Genomic DNA, 22753 nt, shown 5'->3' with positions numbered 1-22753 from the left:
TGGTGGGCCATACAGTCTCTGTTTACATTGACCATATTGTGGTGGGCCATACATTCTCTGGTTACATTGACCATATTGTGGTGGGCCATACATTCTCGGTTTACATTGACCATATTGTGGTGGGCCATACATTCTCGGTTTACATTGACCATATTTTGGTGGGCCATACATTCTCTGTTTACATTGACCATATTGTGGTGGGCCATACATTCTCTGTTTACATTGACCATATTGTGGTGGGCCATACATTCTCGGTTTACATTGACCATATTGTGGTGGGCCATACATTCTCGGTTTACATTGACCATATTGTGGTGGGCCATACATTCTCTGTTTACATTGACCATATTGTGGTGGGCCATACATTCTCTGGTTACATTGACCATATTGTGGTGGGCCATACATTCTCTGTTTACATTGACCATATTGTGGTGGGCCATACATTCTCTGTTTACATTGACCATATTGTGGTGGGCCATACATTCTCTGTTTACATTGACCATATTGTGGTGGGCCATACATTCTCGGTTTACATTGACCATATTGTGGTGGGCCATACATTCTCTGGTTACATTGACCATATTGTGGTGGGCCATACATTCTCTGGTTACATTGACCATATTGTGGTGGGCCATACATTCTCTGTTTACATTGACCATATTGTGGTGGGCCATACATTCTCAGTTTACATTGAATGAAAGAATCTGCTTCAGAAGACCATATTAACGGATGATGGCTCACAGTGTAGCTCGGGGTCAAAGCTGTGAAAATCTTAAATAAAATCTGAAATCTGACATACAGAAATAGACTGTATGTCAGTCTGGCTGGAGCCTGGAGGAGGGAAGCCAGCCAGGAGGGCAGCCAGGCCACACAACAGACCTCCTGCCTAGGCTGTGGAGTCAGCAGCCCTCCCTGGATTTACCAGTAGACAGGGACAGGGCCTCACCTTGTACAGGGGACAGGACATCTCTTTCTCTTTATGACTCTCTCTCCCTGAGGAGGAGGAGGTGGGGTAGAGAAGGAGGAGAGTTAGAGGATGAGGAGGGGTAGAGGAGGAAGAGGACGAGGAGGAAGAGGAGGAGGGGGGTGTAGGAGGAGGAGGGGTAGAGGAGGAGGAGGAGGTGTTGAGGAGGAGGGGGTAGAGAAGGAGGAAAGGGGGAGGTAGAGGAGGAGGAGGAGGGCTAGAGGAGGAGGATGATGGGAGGTAGAGGAGGAGGATGAGGAGGGATAGAGGAGGTGGGCAGGTAGAGGAGGAGGAGGATGGAGGTAGAGGAGGAAGATGAGGAGGGATGGAGGTGGGCAGGTAGAGGAGGAGGATGAGGAGGAGGAGGAGGAGGTAGAGGAGGAGGGGGTAGAGAAGGAGGAAAAGGGGAGGTAGAGGAGGTGGAGGGCTAGAGGAGGTGGATGATGGGAGGTAGAGGAGGAGGATGAGGAGGGGGTAGAGGAGGAGGATGAGGAGGGATAGAGGAGGTGGGCAGGTAGAGGAGGAGGAGGAGGGGGTAGGAGGAGGAAGGGGTGTTTATAGAGTGTGAAGTGAGGATGTTATGGGGCCATCTGGATCTGTTTCCTGTATCCCTTCCCAGCAGCCTCTCTGTCTGACCCTGACTATGTTTTCCTGTACCTGTCCACACAGGACATCTCTCTCTCCCCCACTCTCTTTCTCTGTTGCTCTCACACTCTCTCCCCCACTCTCATTCTCTGTTGCTCCCCCCCCCCCAGCCAATCGGCCCTCCGGAAACCTTAGCCTCTTCCTCTGCAACCGGACACTTTTAATATCTCATCACTTTTAACACTCAGAAATGATTTCCCCTGCAGGGAAAGGAGAAAGTATACTCTGGTAACAACTTCGTATTGTGATTAGAGTCAAATTCTACCTCTCTCCCTCTTGTGAAACATAATAAATATTATCATTGATTAGAGCACCAGCAGGTAACACAGACATATCTCTAAAGCACAGTCATGCTGTGATGTCGCACAGCGCTACTAAACCACGGTCTGTCGGGCCTGGTGCGCACAGTGATAAACACCTTGTCACTAATCTGACTCAGATGTCCCAGTGAGGCTGATAAACGCTGGCCGACCGCGGCTCGGGTGTCCTGTCCTCCGCTACAATACTGCATCCCCAATGGCACCCTATTCCCTTTATAGTACCCATGGGACTTTGGTCAACAGTAGGGCTCTATGTAGGGCTCTGGTCAATAGTAGTGCTCTATGTAGTGCTCTATGTAGGGCTCTGGTCAATAGTAGGGCTCTATGTAGGGCACTATGTAGGGCTCTGGTCAATAGTAGGGCTCTATGTAGGGCACTATGTAGGGCTCTGGTCAATAGTAGGGCTCTATGTAGGGCTCTGATCAATAGCAGGGCTCTATGTAGGGCTCTATGTAGGGCTCTATGTAGGGCAGGGAAACTTTATTTTTATAGTCGATTTTGTTGTTGTTTGTAGCATTATTTGATCTTAAGAATTACATGTTGGGGAATTTTATGAATGATTTGCTTTTGGAATTTTATATATTATTTTCAATATTATTCATTTCCAGGTCTGCTCCGTGTCCAGGTCTGCTCCGTGTCCAGGTCTACTCCGTGTCCAGGTCTGCTCCGTGTCCAGGTCTGCTCCGTGTCCAAGTCTGCTCCGTGTCCAAGTCTGCTCCGTGTCCAAGTCTGCTCTGTGTCCAAGTCTACTCTGTGTCCAGGTCTACTCTGTGTCCAGGTCAAAGGAATTTTAACTGAAAAGGCTTCTTATGTGGGTAGTTTCTTCAATAGTCCTCTCTGGCTTTAAAAAATATTTATCTTAAAACAGTGACAGAGAGACTGGGCTGGGTCAGTGACAGAGAGACTGGGCTGGGTCAGGGACAGACAGACTGGGCTGGGTCAGGGACAGAAGGACTGGGTCAGGGACAGAGAGACTGGACTGGGTCAGGGACAGAGAGACTGGGCTGGGTCAGGGTCAGAGAGACTGGGCTGGGTCAGGGTCAGAGAGACTGGGCTGGGTCAGGGTCAGAGAGACTAGGCTGGGTCAGGGATAGGGGGATAGTGGGGGCAGAGAGACTGGGCTGGGTCAGGGACAGAGAGACTGGGCTGGGTCAGGGACAGAGAGACTGGGCTGGGTCAGGGACAGAGAGACTGGGCTGGGTCAGGGATAGGGGCATAGTGGGGGCAGAGAGACTGGGCTGGGTCAGGGATAGGGGGATAGTGGGGACAGAGAGACTGGGCTGGGTCAGGGGCAGAGAGACTGGGCTGGGACAGGGACAGAGAGACTGGGCTGGGTCAGGGATAGGGGCATAGTGGGGGCAGAGAGACTGGGCTGGCTCAGGGATAGGGGGATAGTGGGGGCAGAGAGACTGGGCTGGGTCAGGGATAGGGGGGATAGTGGGGGCAGAAAGACTGGGTCAGGGATAGGGGGATAGTGGGGGCAGAGAGACTGGGCCAGGGATAGGGGGATAGTGGGGGCAGAGAGACTGGGCCAGGGATAGGGGGATAGTGGGGACTGACAAGGTGCTACGAGGGGAAACTGGTCATTTTCTCTGACTCTTCCAGGCATTATGTTCTCATGAAACCACAATGACCTCCCACCGACAGGCCCAGCTGTGGCACTGACAAACGTTACCGTACACACTCCAATCAATCCTACTGCAGGCTCTTACCAATCACAACCTGGCCCTAGACTCTTAGAATTAGTGGTGACTCGAGGAACCATGCGGATCCCAAGTGGTTCATGTTTGCACCTTTGGTTAGTTGATGGGTTCTTGGAGAAACCTTTAACGTTTTAATGTAGCAAAGCGTTCCTGGAGGAACCGTGGAGTGGAGGCGTGGCTTAAGTAGGGATGTGACTTTCAGATATTTTTAGGTCACTGGGGGAAGTTTTGTATCTTCAATGAGGCTAACAGAGGTGTCTGAGTTTCTCAAGTGCCTATTCAAAATCCCAAAGTTGGAATACTTCCCAATTTATTAATATTTGTAATCAGCAATGTTGACATTATTAATATTGCCTTTTTTCTGCTTTGGTACAATTTTCGTACAACTCTTACAAAACTCAACAAATTATCAAAATGGCAGCTGTTTCAAATCTCTAAGCACATTTCCACATTTCCAATTACAACACAAAAAACCAAACACTTAGTGTTTCATCTATAAATAGATGTTTCACATTGCAATGCCCACAACAACACTTCTGATATGATTCTCTTTTTGTTAAAATACATTTTACTGTTACTTAATCCAACTGTTCTTAATTGACGACTACGTGATGGTTTGTTAGTAAACCTAGAGATGTTACATCTCAACGGATTAGTCTACTACAGACTGACAACTTCATAATGAAAATAATATGTAAAGTAAAATGTATGTATGTAATGTAAAATGTATGTATGTAATGTCAAATGTATGTATGTAATGTAAAATGTATGTCTGTAATGTAAAATGTATGTCTGTAAAGTAAAAAAGTAAAATGTATGTCTGTAAAGTAAAAAAGTAAAATGTATGTCTGTAAAGTAGAAACAAAAGTATGATACTCAAATGTCCTACTATGATGATTAGTATTATGATTTTACTTCACAGTAAGTAAAAAAAATATGATATTGACAAATTCAGAGATGTACTGTATGTAACAAATCATACGGGGCGTTGGACTAGTAACTGAAAGGTTGCTAGATCGAATCCCTGAGCTGACAAGGTAAAAATCTGTCATTCTGCCCCTGAACAAGGCAGTTAACCCACTGTTCCTAGGCTGTCATTGAAAATAAGAATTTGTTCTTAACTGACTTGCCTAGTTAAATAAAGGTGAAATATATATTTTTTTTAAATGAGGACATTTACTGCGATTTCGATGACAACCTACGGCTAGATGCTCCAGACAGTGATAGATGTGCAGAAGATGACTGTGCAAGTACTTGGGTGCAAAGGAGCAAAAAAATAAATAACAATATGGGGATGAGGTAGTTGGATGAGCTATTTACAGATGGGCTATGTACAGGTGCATTGATCTCTGAGCTGCTCTGACAGCTGGTGCTAAAGTTGGTGAGGGAGATATGAGTCTCCAGCTTCAGAGATTTTTGCAACTCGTTCCAGTCATTGGCAGCAGAGAACTGGAAGGAAAGGCGGCCAAACGAGGAATTGGCTTTGGGTGTGACCAGTGAAATATACCTGCTGGAGTGCATGCTACGGGTGGGTGCTGCTATGGTGACCAGTGAGCTGAGATAAGGCGGGGCTTTACCTAGCAAAAACTTATAGATGACCTGGAGCCAGTAGGTTTGGCGACGAATATGAAGCGAGGGCCAGTCAACGAGAGCATACAGGTCGCAGCGGTGGGTAGTACAGTTGGAGTCATTAAAACTTGTTTTTCAACCACTCCACAAATTTCTTGTTAACAAACTATAGGACCACGGGACCACGCAGCCGTCATATCTCTCAGGAAGGAGACGCGTTCCGTCTCATAGAGATGAACGTACTTTGGTGTGAAAAGTGCAAATCAATCCCAGAACAACCGCAAAGGACCTTGTGAAGATACTGGAGGAAACAGGTACAAAAGTATCTATATCCATAGTAAAACAAGTCCTATATTGACATAACCTGAAAGGCCGCTCAGCAAGGAAGAAGCCACTGCTCCAAAACCGCCATAAAAAAGGCAGACTACGGTTTGCAACTGCACACGGGGACAAAGATCATACTTTTTGGAGAAATGTCCTCTGGTCTGATGAAACAAAAATAGAACTGTTTGGCCATAATGACCATCGTTATGTTTGGAGGAAAAAGGGGGATGCTTGCAAGCTGCAGATCACCATCCCAACCGTGAAGCACGGGGGTGGCAGCATCATGTTGTGGGCCTGCTTTGCTGCAGAATGGATTTGTGCACTTCACAAAATAGATTGCAACATGAGGGAGGAAAATGATGTGGATATATTGAAGACATCAATCAGGAAGTTAAAGCTTGATCGTAAATGGGTCTTCCAAATGGACAATGACCGCAAGCATACTTCCAAAGTTGTGGCAAAATGGCTTAACAACAACAAAGTCAAGGTATTGGAGTGGCCATCACAAAGCCCTGGCCTCAATCCCATAGAAAATTTGTGGGCAGAACTGAAAAAGCGTGTGCGAGCAAGGAGGCCTAAAACCTGACTCAGTTACACCCATGAGGCCAAAGAGGGATTTTCGGTCATTGACTCCAGGAAAAGGCTGACTGAGGCTGGGGGTCAATCAACACAGGCAGGATTGCAATCTATGGCTGTTCCCTGTAATGTACTGTATGCCAGTAGCAGACTATTACTACCAATGATGATTTTTCTAGATCAGAGCTAGAGAAAATGTTTATATAACACATCTGAAATACTTTTTAAATGTAATTAATGAGTAGTGGACTTCCTTTTACACTATTTTGTTTCTGGGTAAAACGATCAATTCAAATCTGTCATGGTCTATTTTCCATTGATTTAAATAATATTACTACAGATAGATGTGAAGTGCCTTCTCCTGATACGGACCAAGTTCAGCCAACTTACATTTTTACACTTTAGTCATTTAGCAGATTCTCTTATCCAGAGCGACTTACAGTAGTGAATGCAAACATTTCATTAAAAAAAAATCCGTACTAGTCCCCCGTGGGAATCGAACCCACAACCCTGGCGTTGCAAACACCATGCTCTACCAACTGAGCCACCCTGTCCTTATATAGTGCACTACTTAATAAGCTCTTTTCAAAAGTAGTGCACTACTTATAGGTAATAGGGTGCCATGTGGGACACATCCACTGAGTACCAAAGTTCAGCCTACTTGAACTGAACCCAGTTAAGGATGAGGAGCGATGTCCTCCAACACCTTTACTCCACCACACTGAGTCCCAAATGGCACCCTTTTCCCTATATATAGTGCACTATTTTTGACCAGAGCCCTTTCTTTGGGCCCTAGATAGGGAAAAAGTTGGAAGACAAACTCTCAAATCACTCCAACTTCTCTTCCAAACTGCATCTTATTGTCTTTCTGGGTGTCCAGTGTAATCTGGTGGTGTGATTTGTTTAGCTAAAGTTAATCTACACTGCAGACTGTTTTAATGTGTGTCTGATGGTGTGTGTGTGTGTGTGTGTGTGTGTGTGTGTGTGTGTGTGTGTGTGTGTGTGTGTGTGTGTGTGTGTGTGTGTGTGTGTGTGTGTGTGTGTGTGTGTGTCATTGAACCTTTATTTGAATCCCCTTGAGTTGTTTTCTGACTTAATTAGCTGTGACACACACACACACACACACACACGCACACGCACACGCACACGCACACGCACACGCACACGCACACACACACACGAATACCACTTAAAGCGACTAGCAGCTCTACTCTTGAGTTCTGAGCTCATCAGAGTTATATTCCCTGGAGTTGAAGAGCTGTTTCAGTTTAAACCCACAGCACCGAGAATCTTAAACAAATCACAGGCTTTACTATGCTTTGCATTTACCACTACAGTAACTTGAAACAGTGAGGACAGTGCGTTTAGGGGGCAAGAGGGATGAGGAGAGGAGGACATGTGAAGAGACAACTCAGAGACAGAAAGAGAGAAAGAGAGACAGAAAGAGAGAAAGAAAGAGAGGGGGTGGACGATAGAGAGCGGAAGAGGGAAAGAGAGAGAGAGAAAGAGAGAGGAGAGAGAGAGAGAGAGAGAGAGAGAGAGAGGGAGAAAGAAAGAAAGGCAATGATCACAATAGATGACATAACCTTGTCAAGTGAAGAGACAACTCATCCCTCAGAAACACACACTCTGTCCAGTGGGTAGTGTTTCCACATGTCAATGTTGTTTCCACGTCATTTCGATGACATTAGATGTTGAATTGGCATCTGTGCCCAGTTGGCAGACTCTCTTCTGCTTTGAATAGGAAATAAATGTACAGCCATTGTAACAGGCGTCACTGTGCTGACCCTAACCTTACTGGTACATCATCTCAGGTCCTCACAAAACACAAGTGATTGCCCGCTTGACAACGTCTTAGCCAATTACGTTCCCCTCTGAAGGGGAGTGAGGTTACAAAGCTAACTCTGTTACATCAGTCACAGCCAATAGACAAACAGTCAGTCAAATCGCAGAGCCCAGAGACAGGATATGGCCTGACTAAGTGTGTGTTTGGGTGGGGAGGCATACTGTTTTCCAATGATCATCCTTGAGCTGTTTCTATAACTTGATTGAATTCCGCATGTGGTAAATTCAATTTATTGGATATGATTTGGTAAGGCACACACCTGTCTATATAAGGTCCCACAGTTGACAATGCATGTCAGAGCAAAAACCAAGCCATGAGGTCGAAGGAATTGTCCGTAGAACTCCGAGACAGGATTGTGTCGAGGCAAAGATCTGGGGAAGGGTACCAAAAAATGTCTGCAGCATTGAAGGTCCCCAAGAACACAGTTGCCTCTATCATTCAAAAATGGAAAAAGTTTGGAAACACCAACAGTCTTCCTAGAGCTGGCCACCCGGCCAAACTGAGCAATCGGGGGAGAAGGGCCTTGGTCAGGCAGGTGACCAAGAATCCGATGGTCACTCTGACAGAGCTCTATAGTTCCTCTGTGGAGATGGGAGAAACTTCCAGAAGGACAACCATCTCTGCAGCACTCCACCAATCAGGCCTTTATAGTAGAGTGGCCAGACGGAAGCCACTCCTCAGTAAAAGGCACATGACATGAAATTCTGCTGCTACTACAGCTAATTTAATGAAACCTACCACTACCACTACCATTACCACCACTACTACTACCACTACTACCACCACTACCACCACTACTACTACCACTACCACTACTACTACTAATACTACCACTACTACCACTACTACTACTACTACTACTACCACCACTACCACTACTACTACCACCACTACTACCACTACCACCACATTTTAATGAAAACTACTACTACTAATACTGCTACAACTTGTAGACTTGTTTACATGCTGCTGTGCGGTGTGTTGCAAACCTTACTTTGCTACCTGCCAGTTTTAAGTTTTTTAAGTTTATATTTTTATTTTTTCCCCGTCGCTCGACTTTTTTCATTCAACCTTTTCACCTTTATCTGGACGTGGTTCGTCAGGACCTCCAACAGTCGAAACTAAGTAGTAACATTAACATGATGCCTTCTAATTGAGGTCGCTGTACTCATAATATACAGGAGAACGATCGCCTTACGGCAAGGATAGCTGTGCTGCAAGCCCAGCTTCAGACGCAATCGTTAGGCAAGGGTCATTTCAGTGTAGGAAAGGATGAAACAGCGTCTGCGCCACCAGTAAGTACAGATAGTAGCATAAATCCCCTCGCACGGTCCCCGCAGCTGGACAATTTTCTCATGGCTTCTGGAAGGAAATGCTGTAGGAATGCTCAACCGGTGTCGCTCATTCAGCCGACAGAAACTTTAAACCGGTTCTCCCCATTAAGCAACAGGTCGGAGTCAGAGGCCGAGCCATCTCTGTTCTCTACACCTCCCGTTACGGGGTCTGAGACGCCGAAGCCTCCCACCATTATCTCTGACAAATTGAAAACCCTAGTCATTGGCGACTCCATTACCCACAGTATTAGACTTAAAACGAATCATCCAGCGATCATACACTGTTTACCAGGGGGCAGGGCTACCAACGTAAAGGCTAATCTGAAGGTGGTGCTGGCTAAAGCTAAAACTGCCGCGTGTAGAGAGTATAGGGATATTGTTATCCACGTCGGCACCAACGATGTTAGGATGAAACAGTCAGAGGTCACCAAGCGCAGCATAGCTTCAGCGTGTAAATCAGCAAAAAAAATGTTGGCATCGAGTAATTGTCTCTGGCCCCCTCCCAGTTAGGGGGAGTGATGAGCTCTACAGCAGAGTCACAACTCAATCGCTGGTTGAAAACTGTTTCCTGCCGCTCCCAAAATATAGAATTTGTAGATAATTGGCCCTCTTTCTGGGACTCACCCACAAACAGCACCAAGCCTGGCCTGTTGAGGAGTGATGGACTCCATCCTAGCTGGAGGGGTGCTCTCATCTTATCTACGAACATAGACAGGGCTCTAACTCCCCTAGCTCAACAATGAGATAGGGTCTGCTGTTAGCCAGCCTGCCAGCTTAGTAGAGTCCGACACTAGCAGTCAGTGTAGTCAGCTCAGCTATCCCCAATGAGACTGTGTCTGTGCTTCGACCTAGGTTGGGCAAAACTAAACATGGCGGTGTTCACCTTAGCAATCTCACTAGAATAAAGACCTCCTACATTCCTGCCATTATTGAAAGAGATTGTGATATCTCACATCTCAAAACAGGGCTACTTAATGTTAGATACCTCACTTCCAAGGCAGTTATAGTTTAATGAACTAATCACTGATCATAATCTTGATGTGATTGGCCTGACTGAAACATGGCTTAAGCCTGATGAATTTACTGTGTTAAATGAGGCCTCTCCTCCTGGTTACACTAGTGACCATATCCCCCGTGCATCCCGCAAGGATGCACGGAGGTGTTGCTAACATTTACAATAGCAAATTTCAATGTACTTTTTTTTTTTTTTAAACAACATTTTTGTCTTTTGAGCTTCTAGTCATGAAATCTATGCAGCCTACTCAATCACTTTTCATAGCTACTGTTTACAGGCCTCCTGGGCCATATACAGCGTTCCTCACTGAGTTCCCTGAATTTCTATCGGACCTTGTAGTCATGGCAGATAATATTCACATTTTGGTGACTTTAATATTCACATGGAAAAGTCCACAGACCCACTCCAAAAGGCTTTCGGAGCCATCATCGACTCAGTGGGTTTTGTCCAACATGTCTCCGGACCTACTCACTGCCACAATCATACTCTGGACCTAGTTTTGTCCCGTGGAATAAATGTTGTGGATCTTAATGTTTTTCCTCCTAATCCTGGACTATCAGACCACCATTTTATTGTTTGCAATCGCAACAAATAATCTGCTCAGACCCCAGCCAAGGATAATCAAAAGCCGTGCTATAAATTCTCAGACAACCCAAAGATTCCTAGATACCCTTTCAGACTCCCTCCACCTACCCAAGGACGTCAGAGTACAAAAATCGGTTAACGACCTCAATTTAACCTTGCATAATACCCTAGATGCAGTCACACCCCTAAAAACAAAAAACATTTGTCATAAGAACCTAGCTCCCTGCTATACAGAAAATAACCGAGCTCTGAAGCAAGCTTCCAGAAAATTGTAACAGAAATAGCGCAACACCAAACTGGAAGTCTTCCGACTAGCTTGGAAAGACAGTACGGTGCAGTATCGAAGAGCCCTCACTGCTGCTCGATCATCCTATTTTTCCAACTTAATTGAGGAGAATAAGAACAATCCAAAATGTATTTTTGATACTGGCTTTCACTTCAGCAGTGATAAATTCATGAACTTCCTTGACGAAAAGATCATGATCATTAGAAAGCAAATTATGGACTCCTCTTTAAGTCTGCGATTTCCTCCGAGGCTCAGTTTTCCTGTGTCTGCACAACTCTGCCAGGAACTAGGATCAAGGGAGACACTCAAATGTTTAATCCTATATCTCTTGACACATTCATGAAAATAGTAATGGCCTCTAAACCTTCAAGCTGCATACTGGACCCTATTCCAACTAAAGTACTGAAAGAGCTGCTTCCTGTGCTTGGCCCTCCTATGTTGAACATAATAAACGTCTCTCTATCCACCGGATATGTACCAAACTCACTAAAAAAGTGGCAGTAATAAAGCCTCTCTTGAAAAAGCCAAACCTTGACCCAGAAAATATAAAAAACTAAATCGGCCTCTATCAAATGTCCCATTCCTCTCAAACATTTTAGAAAAACTGTTGCGCAGCAACTCACTGCCTTCCTGAAGACAAACAATGTATATGAAATGCTTCAGTCTGGTTTTAGACCCCATCATAGCACTGAGACTGCACTTGTGAAGGTGGTAAATGACCTTTAAATGGCGTCAGACCGAGGCTCTGCATCTGTCCTCGTGCTCCTAGACCTTAGTGCTGCTATTGATACCATCGATCGCCACATTCTTTTGGAGAGATTGGAAACCCAAATTGGTCTACACGGACAAGTTCTGGCCTGGTTTAGACCTTATCTGTCGGAAAGATATCAGTTTGTCTCTGTGGATGGTTTGTCCTCTTGACAAATCAACTGTACATTTCGGTGTTCCTCAAGGCTCTGTTTTAGGACCACTATTGTTTTCACTATATATTTTACCTCTTGGTGATGTCATTCGCAAACATAATGTTAACTTTCACTGCTATGCGGACAACACAGGTGTACATTTCAATGAAACATGGTGAAGCCCCAAAATTGCCCTCAATGGAAGCCTGTGTTTCAGACATAAGGAAGTGGATGGCGGCAAATGTTCTACTTTTAGACTCGGACAAAACAGAGATGCTTGTTCTAGGTCCCAAGAAACAAAGAGATCTTCTGTTGAATCTGACAATTAATCTTGATGGTTGTACAGTCGTCTCAAATAAAACTGAAGGACCTCGGCGTTACTCTGGACCCTGATCTCTCTTTTGACGAACATATCAAGACTGTTTCAAGGACAGCTTTTTTCCATCTACGTAACATGACACAAATCTGAAACTTTGTGTCCAAAAATGCAGAAAAATGAATCCATGCTTTTGTCACTTCTAGGTTAGACTACTGCAATGCTCTACTTTTCGGCTACCCAGATAAAGCACTAAATAAACTTCAGTTAGTGCTAAACACAGCTGCTAGAATCTTGACTAGAGCCAAAAATTTGATCATATTACTCCAGTTCTAGCCTCTCTACACTGGCTTCCTGTTAAGGCAAGGTCTGATTTCAAGGTTTTACTGCTAACCTACAAAGCATTACATGAGCTTGCTCCTACCTATCTTTCCGATTTGGTCCTGCCGTACATACCTACACGTACACTACGGTCACAAGACGCAGGCCTCCTTACTGTCCCTAGAATTTCTAAGCAAACAGCTGGACGCAGGGCTTTCTCCTATAGAGCTCAATTTTTATGGAATGGTCTGCCTATTCATGTGAGAGACCCAGACTCTGTCTCAACCTTTAAGTCTTTATTGAAGACTAATTTCTTCAGCAGGTCCTATGATTGAGTGTAGTTTGGCCCAGGAGAGTTAAGGTGAATGGAAAGGCACTGGAGCAATGAACCGCCCTTGCTGTCTCTGCCTGGCCGGTTCCCCTCTCTCCACTGGGATTCTCTGCCTCTAACCCTATTACAGGGGCTGAGTCACTAGCTTACTGGTGCTCTTCCATGCCGTCCCTAGGAGGGGTGCGTCATTTGAGTGGGTTGAGTCACTGACATGATCTTCCTGTCCGGGTTGGTGCCCCCCCTTGGGTTGTGCCGTGGGGGAGATCTTTGTGGGCTATACTCTGCCTTGTCTAACATCAAGGCGGTGACCCGATCCTGTAGGTTCATGCTCTACAACATTCGCAGAGTACGACCCTGCCTCACACAGGAAGCGGCGCAAGTCCTAATCCAGGCACTTGTCATCTCCCGTCTGGATTACTGCAACTCGCTGTTAGCTGGGCTCCCTGCCTGTGCCATTAAACCCCTACAACTCATCCAGAACGCCGCAGCCCGTCTGGTGTTCAACCTTCCCAAGTTCTCTCACGTCACCCCGCTCCTCCGCTCTCTCCACTGGCTTCCAGTTGAAGCTCGCATCCGCTACAAGACCATGGTGCTTGCCTACGGAGCCGTGAGGGGAACGGCACCTCCGTACCTTCAGGCTCTGATCAGTCCCTACACCCAAACGAGGGCACTGCGCTCATCCACCTCTGGCCTGCTGGCCCCCCTACCTCTGAGGAAGCACAGTTCCCGCTCAGCCCAGTCAAAACTGTTCGCTGCTCTGGCACCCCTATGGTGGAACAAGCTCCTTCACGACGCCAGGACAGAGGAGTCAATCACCACCTTCCGGAGACACCTGAAACCCCACCTCTTTAAGGAATACCTAGGATAGGATAAAGTAATCCTTCTAACCCCCCCCCCCCTTAAAAGATTTAGATGCACTATTGTAAAGTGGTTGTTCCACTGGATATCATAAGGTGAATGCACCAATTTGTAAGTCGCTCTGGATAAGAGCGTCTGCTAAATGACTTAAATGTAAATGTTGTCTCAGGATGGTAAGTTGGTGGTTGAAGAAATCCCTTTAGTGGTGTGGGGGTTGTGCTTTGGCAAAGTGGGTGGGGTTATATCCTGCCTGTTTGGCCCTGTCCGGGGGTATCGTCGGACAGGGCCACAGTGTCTCCCGACCCCTCCTCTCTCAGCCTCCAGTATTTATGCTGCAATAGTTTATGTGTCGGGGAGCTAGGGTCAGTCTGTTACATCTGGAGTATTTCTCCTGTCCTGTCCGGTGTGAATTTAAGTATTCTTTCTCTCTCTCTCTCTCTCTCTCTCTGGACCTGAGCCGTAGGACCATCAACCTGGCCTGATGACTCATTGTTGTCCCCAGTCCACCTGGCCATGCTGCTTCTCCAGTTTCAACTGTTCTGCCTGCAGCTATGGAACCCTGACCTGTTCACCAGACGTGCTACCTGTCCCAGACCTTCTGTTTTCAACTCTCTAGAGACAGCAGGAGCAGTAGAGCATAAATTACTTAAATGTAGAGTTACTCTGAATGATCAGCTATGAAAAGCCAACTGACATTTACTCCTGAGGTTGCACCCTCTACAACCACTGTGATTATTATTATTTGACCCTGCTGGTCATCTATGAACGTTTGAACATCTTGGCCATGTACTGTTATAATCTCCACCCGGCACAGCCAGAAGAGGACTGATCACCTTGTGGTCCGGAAGTCAACGCTGTTTTCCCATTCATTCATAAGTAAGCAATCATCATTTTAAAAGGGATTGTTTAAAAAAAATAATAATAATAAATTAATAAGAAAATCCCGTTTTAGGCTTCTAGGTGAAGATTGACAAACTCATATTCACATGGAAAACCTGAGCTTTAGAGGGAGGATACACTTCAAAATGAATTTTCTATTTTCAGAAAGCACCCTATAATAGTACAACATAGCTTTAGGAAGTCACAAAAACTACTTCATAACTCATCTTTCTTTTTAGATGGTTTTTAATTGACCAAGCACCGGGGCCAATCAGCTGTAGAAACAAAAACGTATGTCGTATCAGACTATGATGTCAGTTAATATGAGAATGAAGTTGGTCGGCTGAGTTGGAGAACACTTCTTTGAACTTAGCTAATTAAAACTAACATTAAATATATAGTATTCCTAAAATAATTGGTTGTTATTATCCTAGTCCACATCTGTTACAAAACAACACGGGATAAAGTTTCTATCAGACCCGCAACACCACACAAACCCCCCTCCCTGATGTGCGTGTTGCCGCTATAAACGTTTGACTGCGCCATCCGAAACGGTCTGATAATAAAACAAAGCGTATTTCTCCACTTACCTGAAGAAGCAGCGATCCCAAACCAAATCCGACAGAAACACGTAAAATCTCTCTTCATTTCCAATTCTCCCGGTCCTGCGAAGTTTTAACCGATTATTATTTTTACTACAAAACGTCGCGTGTTTGAGGTGTTGACTGCAAGAGCCGCAGAGAAAAAGGTGGTCAAATAAAACTCCGTGAGGGATAATGGGACCAACTCAGGTGCGGGAGCTGTGGAAGTGGGAAGCGGTGACTCTGTCATTAGAACCCCACGAAGAGGATGTGCTGGGTGAAATGGACAAAACTAAAATAAACCTTTTCCTATTTTCCTGTTAAAAACCAAAGGATGAATCAAGTCCTGAATGGACTCACAATGGTTTCCTTTTCCCTCGCTCGTGACTGGGACGCACGCACGCACGCACGCACACACACACACACACACACACACACACACACACACACACACACACACACACACACACACACACACACACACACACACACACACACACACACACACACACACACACACACACACACACACACACACACACACACACACACACACACACACACACACACACACACACACACACACACACACACACACACACACACACGCCACTCTCGTTCATAAAACAGGCTAAGCCTTCCAGTAAACCCCATGAGAAATATGCCCTTCCTGGAGTGAAGATGTAATCCCAACACTATATTATTACCACGTTAGACTGCTTCATTTAACTGGTATGTCACTGTTGCTTCTCTTGAAATTCAACACTTCACAGCCAAGTAATTTACCAATTCACAATTTTCAACTTTAACCTTAGACATACATAGGCGAGTTAATGACAGTTATATCCTTGACTCAGTCTCCTCCATTTATAGTCACTGTAAAGAATTATATAATTTCCCAAATTCAACTTGTACCTTTTGACATTTAAAATCGTTAATGGAAGTGTTATCTTTAACTTGATTTAATCCCCCGTTCAGGATCATATGAAAACAATAGCATTTTTGCAGAATTTAAAACTTGTTTTAATGGTTAACAATATACAATTAGATTCTGGTAAGGTCATGCCACAAACAAATATGTCTGTCAATATCAAGTTCAGCCTCAGATATCTTTAAGTCCCTTAGAGATGCTACAGTGCATTTGGAAAGTATTCAGACCCCTTCCTTTTTAAACATTTTGTTATTAAGTTACAGCCTTATTCTAAAATGGATACATTGATCCCCCCCCCCTCATCAATCTACACACAATACCCCATAACTTCAAAGTGAAAACAGGGTTTTAGACATTTGTGCAAATGCATTAAAAATAAAAAAACGAAATACCTTTTTTACATAGTTATTCAGATCCTTTGCTATGAGACTCGAAATTGAGCTCAGGTTCATCCTGTTTCCATTGATCATCCTTGACATGTTTCTACAATTTGATTGGAGTCCACCTGTGGGAAATTCAATTGATTGGAGATGATTTGGAAAGGCACACACCTGTCTATATTAGGTCCCACAGTTGACAGTGCATGGCAGAGCAAAAACCAAGCCATGAGGTCGAAGGAATTGTCCGTAGAGCTCAGAGACAGGATTGTGTCGAGGTTCAGATCTGAGGAAGGGCACCAAAACATTTCTGCAGCATTGAAGGTCCCCAAGAACACAGTGGCCTCCATCATTCTTAAATGGAAGAAGTTTGGAACCCCCAAGACTCTTCCTAGAGCTGGCCACCCAGCCAAACTGAGCAATCGGGGGAGAAGGGCCTTGGTCAGGGAGGTGACCAAGAGCCAGATGGTCACTGACAGAGTTCCTCTGTAGAGATGGGAGAACCTTCCAGAAGGACAACCATCTCTGCAGCACTTGGAGTTTGTCAAAATTAACTTAAAGGACTCTCAGACCATGAGAAACAAGATTCTCTGGTCTGATGAAACCAAGATTGAACACTTTGGCCTGAAGGCCAAGCTTCATATCTGGAGGAAACCTGGCACAAACCCAACGGTGAAGCATGGTGGTGGCAGCATCATGCTGTGGGGATGTTTTTCAGCGGCAGGGACTGAGAGACTAGTCAAGATTGAGAGAAAGATGAACAGCGCAAAGTACAGAGAGATTCTTGATGAAAACCTTCCCGAGAGCGCTCAGGACCTCAGGCTGGGGCGAAGGTTCACCTTCCAACAGGACAACAACCCTAATCACACAGCCAAGACAACACAGGAGTGGCTTCGGAACTAGTCTCTGAATGTCCTTGATTGGCACAGCCAGAGCCCGGACTTGAACCCCATCGAACATCTCTGGAGAGACCTGAAAATAGCTGTGCAGCGACGCTCCCCATCCAACCTGACAGCGCTTGAGAGGTTCTGCAGAGAAGAATGTGAGAAACTCCTCAAATACAGGTGTGCCAAGCTTGTAGCACAATACCCAAGATGACTCAAAGCTGTAATTGCTGCCAAAGGTGCTTCAACAAAGTACTGAGTAAAGCATCTGAATATAAAGGTGATAATTAAATGTTTTATTTTATTTATGAATTAGCAAAAAATTCGACAAACCAGTTTTTGCTTTGTCGTTATTGGCTATTGTGTGTAGATTGAGGGGAAAAAACAAATTAATACATTTTTGAATAAGGCTGTAACGTAACAAAATGTGAATAAGGTGAAGGGGTCTGAATACTTTCTGAATGCCCTCTATATATTTCTTCCATGCATGAGAACATGTTTCCACCCAATAACACAACTGACTGACACACACACCAACTCTTACAGATGGACAAGGCTCCGCTGATAGCCAGGTGTAGCAGTGGTAAGGTGTTGGGACTGCTGTATGTAGACCCAAACAGTTTGTGGGCACCGTTTGTCACCATTAGAATAAAATGTATGTGTTGTTAGAATATAGACTACCACCAGCCCCTATATCGCTATAGACTATCACCAGTCCCTATATCACTATAGACTATCACCAGCCCTATCCACCAGCCCCTATATCACTATAGACTATCACCAGCCCCTATATCACTATAGACTATCACCAGCCCCTATATCACTAGTATATAAACTATCACCAGCCCCTATATCACTGTAGACTATCACCAGCCCCTATATCACTATAGACTATCACCAGCCCCTATATCACTATAGACTATCACCAGCCCTTATATCACTATAGACTCTCACCAGTCCCTATATCACTATAGGCTATCACCAGCCCCTATATCACTATAGACTATCACCAGCCCCTATATCACTATAGACTATCACAAGCCCCTATATCACTAGAGACTATCACCAGCCCCTATATCACTAGTATATAGACTACCACCAGCCCCTATATCACTATAGACTATCACCAGCCCCTATCACTATAGACTATCACCAGCCCTTATATCACTAGTATATAGACTACCACCAGCCCCTATATAACTATAGACTATCACCAGTCCCTATATCACTATAGACTATCACCAGCCCCTATATCACTATAGACTATCACCAGCCCCTATATCACTAGTATATCGACTATCACCAGCCCCTATATCACTAGTATATAGACTACCACCAGCCCCTATATCACTATAGACTATCACCAGCCTCTATATTACTATAGACTATCACCAGCCCCTATATCACTATAGACTATCACCAGCCCCTATATCACTATAGACTATCACCAGCCCTTATATCACTAGTATATAGACTACCACCAGCCCCTATATAACTATAGACTATCACCAGTCCCTATATCACTATAGACTATCACCAGCCCCTATATCACTATAGACTATCACCAGCCCCTATATCACTAGTATATAGACTATCACCAGCCCCTATATCACTATAGACTATGACCAGCCCCTATATCACTAGTATACAGACTATCACCAGCCCCTATATCACTATAGACTATCACCAGCCCCTATATCACTAGAGACTATCACCAGCCCCTATATCACTAGTATATAGACTACCACCAGCCCCTATATCACTATAGACTACCACCAGCCCCTATATCACTATAGACTATCACCAGCCCTTATATCACTAGTATATAGACTACCACCAGCCCCTATATAACTATAGACTATCACCAGTCCCTATATCACTATATTTTTATTTATTTATTTATTTATTTTATTTATTTATTTCACCTTTATTTAACCAGGTAGGCAAGTTGAGAACAAGTTCTCATTTACAATTGCGACCTGGCCAAGATAAAGCAAAGCAGTTCGACAACATACAAAAACACAGAGTTACACATGGAGTAAAACAACATACAATCAATGATGCAGTAGAAGAAAAAAAAATGCAGTAGAAAAAAAAAAAAAAAAGAAGATTATGTACAATGTGAGCAAATGATGTGAGATAAGGGAGGTAAAGGCAAAAAAATGCCATGGTGGCAAAGTAAATAAAGTATAGAAAGAAAAACACTGGAATGGTAGATTTGTAGTTTGAAGAAAGTTCAGAGATAAAATATAAATAATATGGTGCAAAGGAGCAAAATAAATAAAATAAATAAATACAGTAGGGGAAGAGGTAGTAGTTTGGGCAAAATTATAGATGGGCTATGTACAGATGCAGTGATCTGTGAGCTGCTCTGACAGCTGGTGCTTAAAGCTAGTGAGGGAGATAAGTGTTTCCAGTTTCAGAGATTTTTGTAGTTCGTTCCAGTCATTGGCAGCAGAGAACTGGAAGGAGAGACGACCAAAGGAGGAGTTGGCTTTAGGGGTGACCAGAGAGATATACCTGCTGGAGCGCGTGCTACAGGTGGGTGCTGCTATGGTGACCAGTGAGCGGAGATAAGGGGGGACTTTACCTAGCAGGGTCTTGTAGATGACCTGGAGCCAATGTGTTTGGCGATGATTATGAAGCGAAGGCCAGCCAACGAGAGCGTACAGGTCGCAGTGGTGGGTAGTATATGGGGCTTTGGTGACAAAACGGATGGCACTGTGATAGACTGCATCCAGCTTGTTGAGTAGGGTATTGGAAGCTATTTTGTAAATGACATCGCCGAAGTCGAGGATTGGTAGGATGGTCAGTTTTACGAGGGTATGTTTGGCAGCATGAGTGAAGGATGCTTTGTTGCGAAATAGGAAGCCGATTCGAGATTTCACTTTGGATTGGAGATGATTGATGTGAGTCTGGAAGGAGAGTTTACAGTCTAACCAGACACCTAGGTATTTGTAGTTGTCCACAAATTCTAAGTTAGAACCGTCCAGAGAAGTGATGCTGGACAGGCGGGCAGGTGCAGGCAGCGATCGGTTGAAGAGCATGCATTTAGTTTTACTTGTATTTAGGAGCAGTTGGAGACCACGGAAGGAGAGTTGAATGGCATTGAAGCTCGTCTGGAGGGTTGTTAACACAGTGTCCAAAGAAGGGCCAGAAGTGTACAGAATGGTGTCGTCTGCGTAGAGGTGGATCAGAGATTCACCAGCAGCAAGAGCGACATCATTTATGTATACAGAGAAAAGAGTTGGCCCAAGAATTGAACCCTGTGGTACCCCCATAGAGACTGCCAGAGGTCCAGACAGTAGGCCCTCCGATTTGACACACTGAACTCTGTCAGAGAAGTAGTTGGTGAACCAGGCGACGCAATCGTTTGAGAAACCAAGGCTACTGAGTCTGCCGATGAGGATGTGGTGATTAACAGAGTCAAAAGCTTTGGCCAGGTCAATGAATACGGCAGCACAGTATTGTTTCTTATCGATGGCGGTTACGATGTCGTTTAGGACCTTGAGCGTGGCTGAGGTGCACCCATGACCAGCTCTGAAACCAGATTGCATAGCGGAGAGGGTGCGGTGGGATTCGAAATGGTCGGTAATCTGTTTGTTAACTTGGCTTTCGAAGACCTTAGAAAGGCAGGGTAGGATGGATATAGGTCTGTAGCAATTTGGGTCAAGAGTGTCACCTCCTTTGAAGAGGGGGGATGACAGCAGCTGCTTTCAATCTATGGGAATCTCAGACGACACGAAAGAGAGGTTGAACAGGCTAGTAATAGGGGTTGCAATAATTTCGGCAGATAATTTTAGAAAGAAAGGGTCCAGATTGTCAAGCCCAGCTGATTTGTAGGGGTCCAGATTTTGCAGCTCTTTCAGAACATCAGCTGAATGGATTTGGGAGAAGGAGAAATGGGGGAGGCTTGGGCGAGTAGCTGTGGGGGGTGCAGTGCTGTTGAATGCAGTAGGGGTAGTTAGGTGGAAAGCATGGCCAGCCGTAGAAAAATGCTTGTTGAAATTCTCAATTATAGTGGGCTTATCGGTGGTGACAGAGTTTCCTATCCTCAGTGCAGTGGGCAGTTGGGAGGAGGTGTTCTTATTCTCCATGGACTTTACAATGTCCCAGAACTTTTTAGAGTTGGAGTTGCACGAAGCGAATTTCTGTTTGAAAAAGCTAGCCTTGGCGTTTCTAACTGCCTGTGTGTATTGGTTTCTAACTTCCCTAAAAAGTTGCATATCGCGGGGGCAGTTCGATGCTAATGCAGAACGCCACAGGATATTTTTGTGTTGGTTAAGGGCAGTCAGGTCTGGGGAGAACCAAGGGCTATATCTGTTCCTGGTTCTAAATTTCTTGAAAGGGGCATGCTTATTTAAGATGGAGAGGAAGGCATTTAAAAAAATAACCAGGCATCCTCTACTGACGGGATGAGGTCAATATCCTTCCAGGATACCAGGGCCAGGTCGATTAGAAAGGCTTGCTCGTTGAAATGTTTCAGGGAGCGTTTGACAGTGATGAGTGGAGGTCGTTTGACCGCTGACCCATTACGGGTGCAGGCAATGAGGCAGTGATCGCTGAGATCTTGGTTGAAAACAGCAGAGGTGTATTTAGAGGGCACGTTGGTTAGGATGATATCTATGAGGGTGCCAGTGTTTGCGGCTTTGGGGTTGTACCTGGTGGGTTCATTAATAATTTGTGTGAGATTGAGGGCATGGCTGGGGTGTTAAGCATGTCCCAGTTTAGGTCACCTAGTAGCACAAGCTCTGAAGATAGATGGGGGGCAATCAGTTCACATATGGTGTCCAGAGCACAACTAGGGGCCGAGGGGGGTCTATAGCAGGCGGCAACGGTGAGAGACTTGTTTTTGGAGAGGTGGATTTTTAAAAGTAGAAGTTCAAATTGTTTGGGTACAGACCTGGATAGCAGGACAGAACTCTGCAGGCTATCTCTGCAGTAGATTGCAACACCGCCCCCTTTGGTCGTTCTATCTTGTCTGAAAACGTTGTAGTTAGGGATGAAGATTTCAGAGTTTTTGGTGGACTTCCTAAGCCAAGATTCAGACACAGCTAGGACATCCGGGTTGGCAGAGTGTGCTAAAGCAGTGAATAAAACAAACTTAGGGAGGAGGCTTCTAATGTTAACATGCATGAAACCAAGGTTATTACGGTTACAGAAGTCATCAAAGAGAGCGCCTGGGGAGTAGGAGTGGAGCCAGGCA

At 44.9% G+C, this 22753-nt stretch overlaps 1 protein-coding gene across 2 annotated transcripts in view; it reads right to left on the bottom strand.

Annotated features, from left to right (window-relative positions):
- Positions 1-15710, bottom strand: part of LOC106612321 (vascular endothelial growth factor receptor 3) — a 787633-nt gene extending 771923 nt beyond the window's left edge. The window contains exon 1 of one of the 2 annotated variants that reach the window (XM_045724268.1): positions 15365-15710. In XM_045724268.1, the coding sequence (XP_045580224.1) occupies positions 15365-15422 (58 nt within the window). In that variant the 5' untranslated portion in view covers positions 15423-15710. The remainder of the gene's footprint in view (positions 1-15364) is intronic. The other variant, XM_045724267.1, reaches the window with a different exon arrangement.
- Between the last annotated feature and the right edge of the window lie 7043 nt (positions 15711-22753).

Source organism: Salmo salar, chromosome ssa09 (genome assembly GCF_905237065.1).
Source record: "Salmo salar chromosome ssa09, Ssal_v3.1, whole genome shotgun sequence".
NCBI classification, from domain to species: Eukaryota; Metazoa; Chordata; class Actinopteri; order Salmoniformes; family Salmonidae; genus Salmo; species Salmo salar.
Note: the sequence above shows the minus strand (reverse complement) of the source record. Positions and strands in the feature narration are given on the sequence as shown.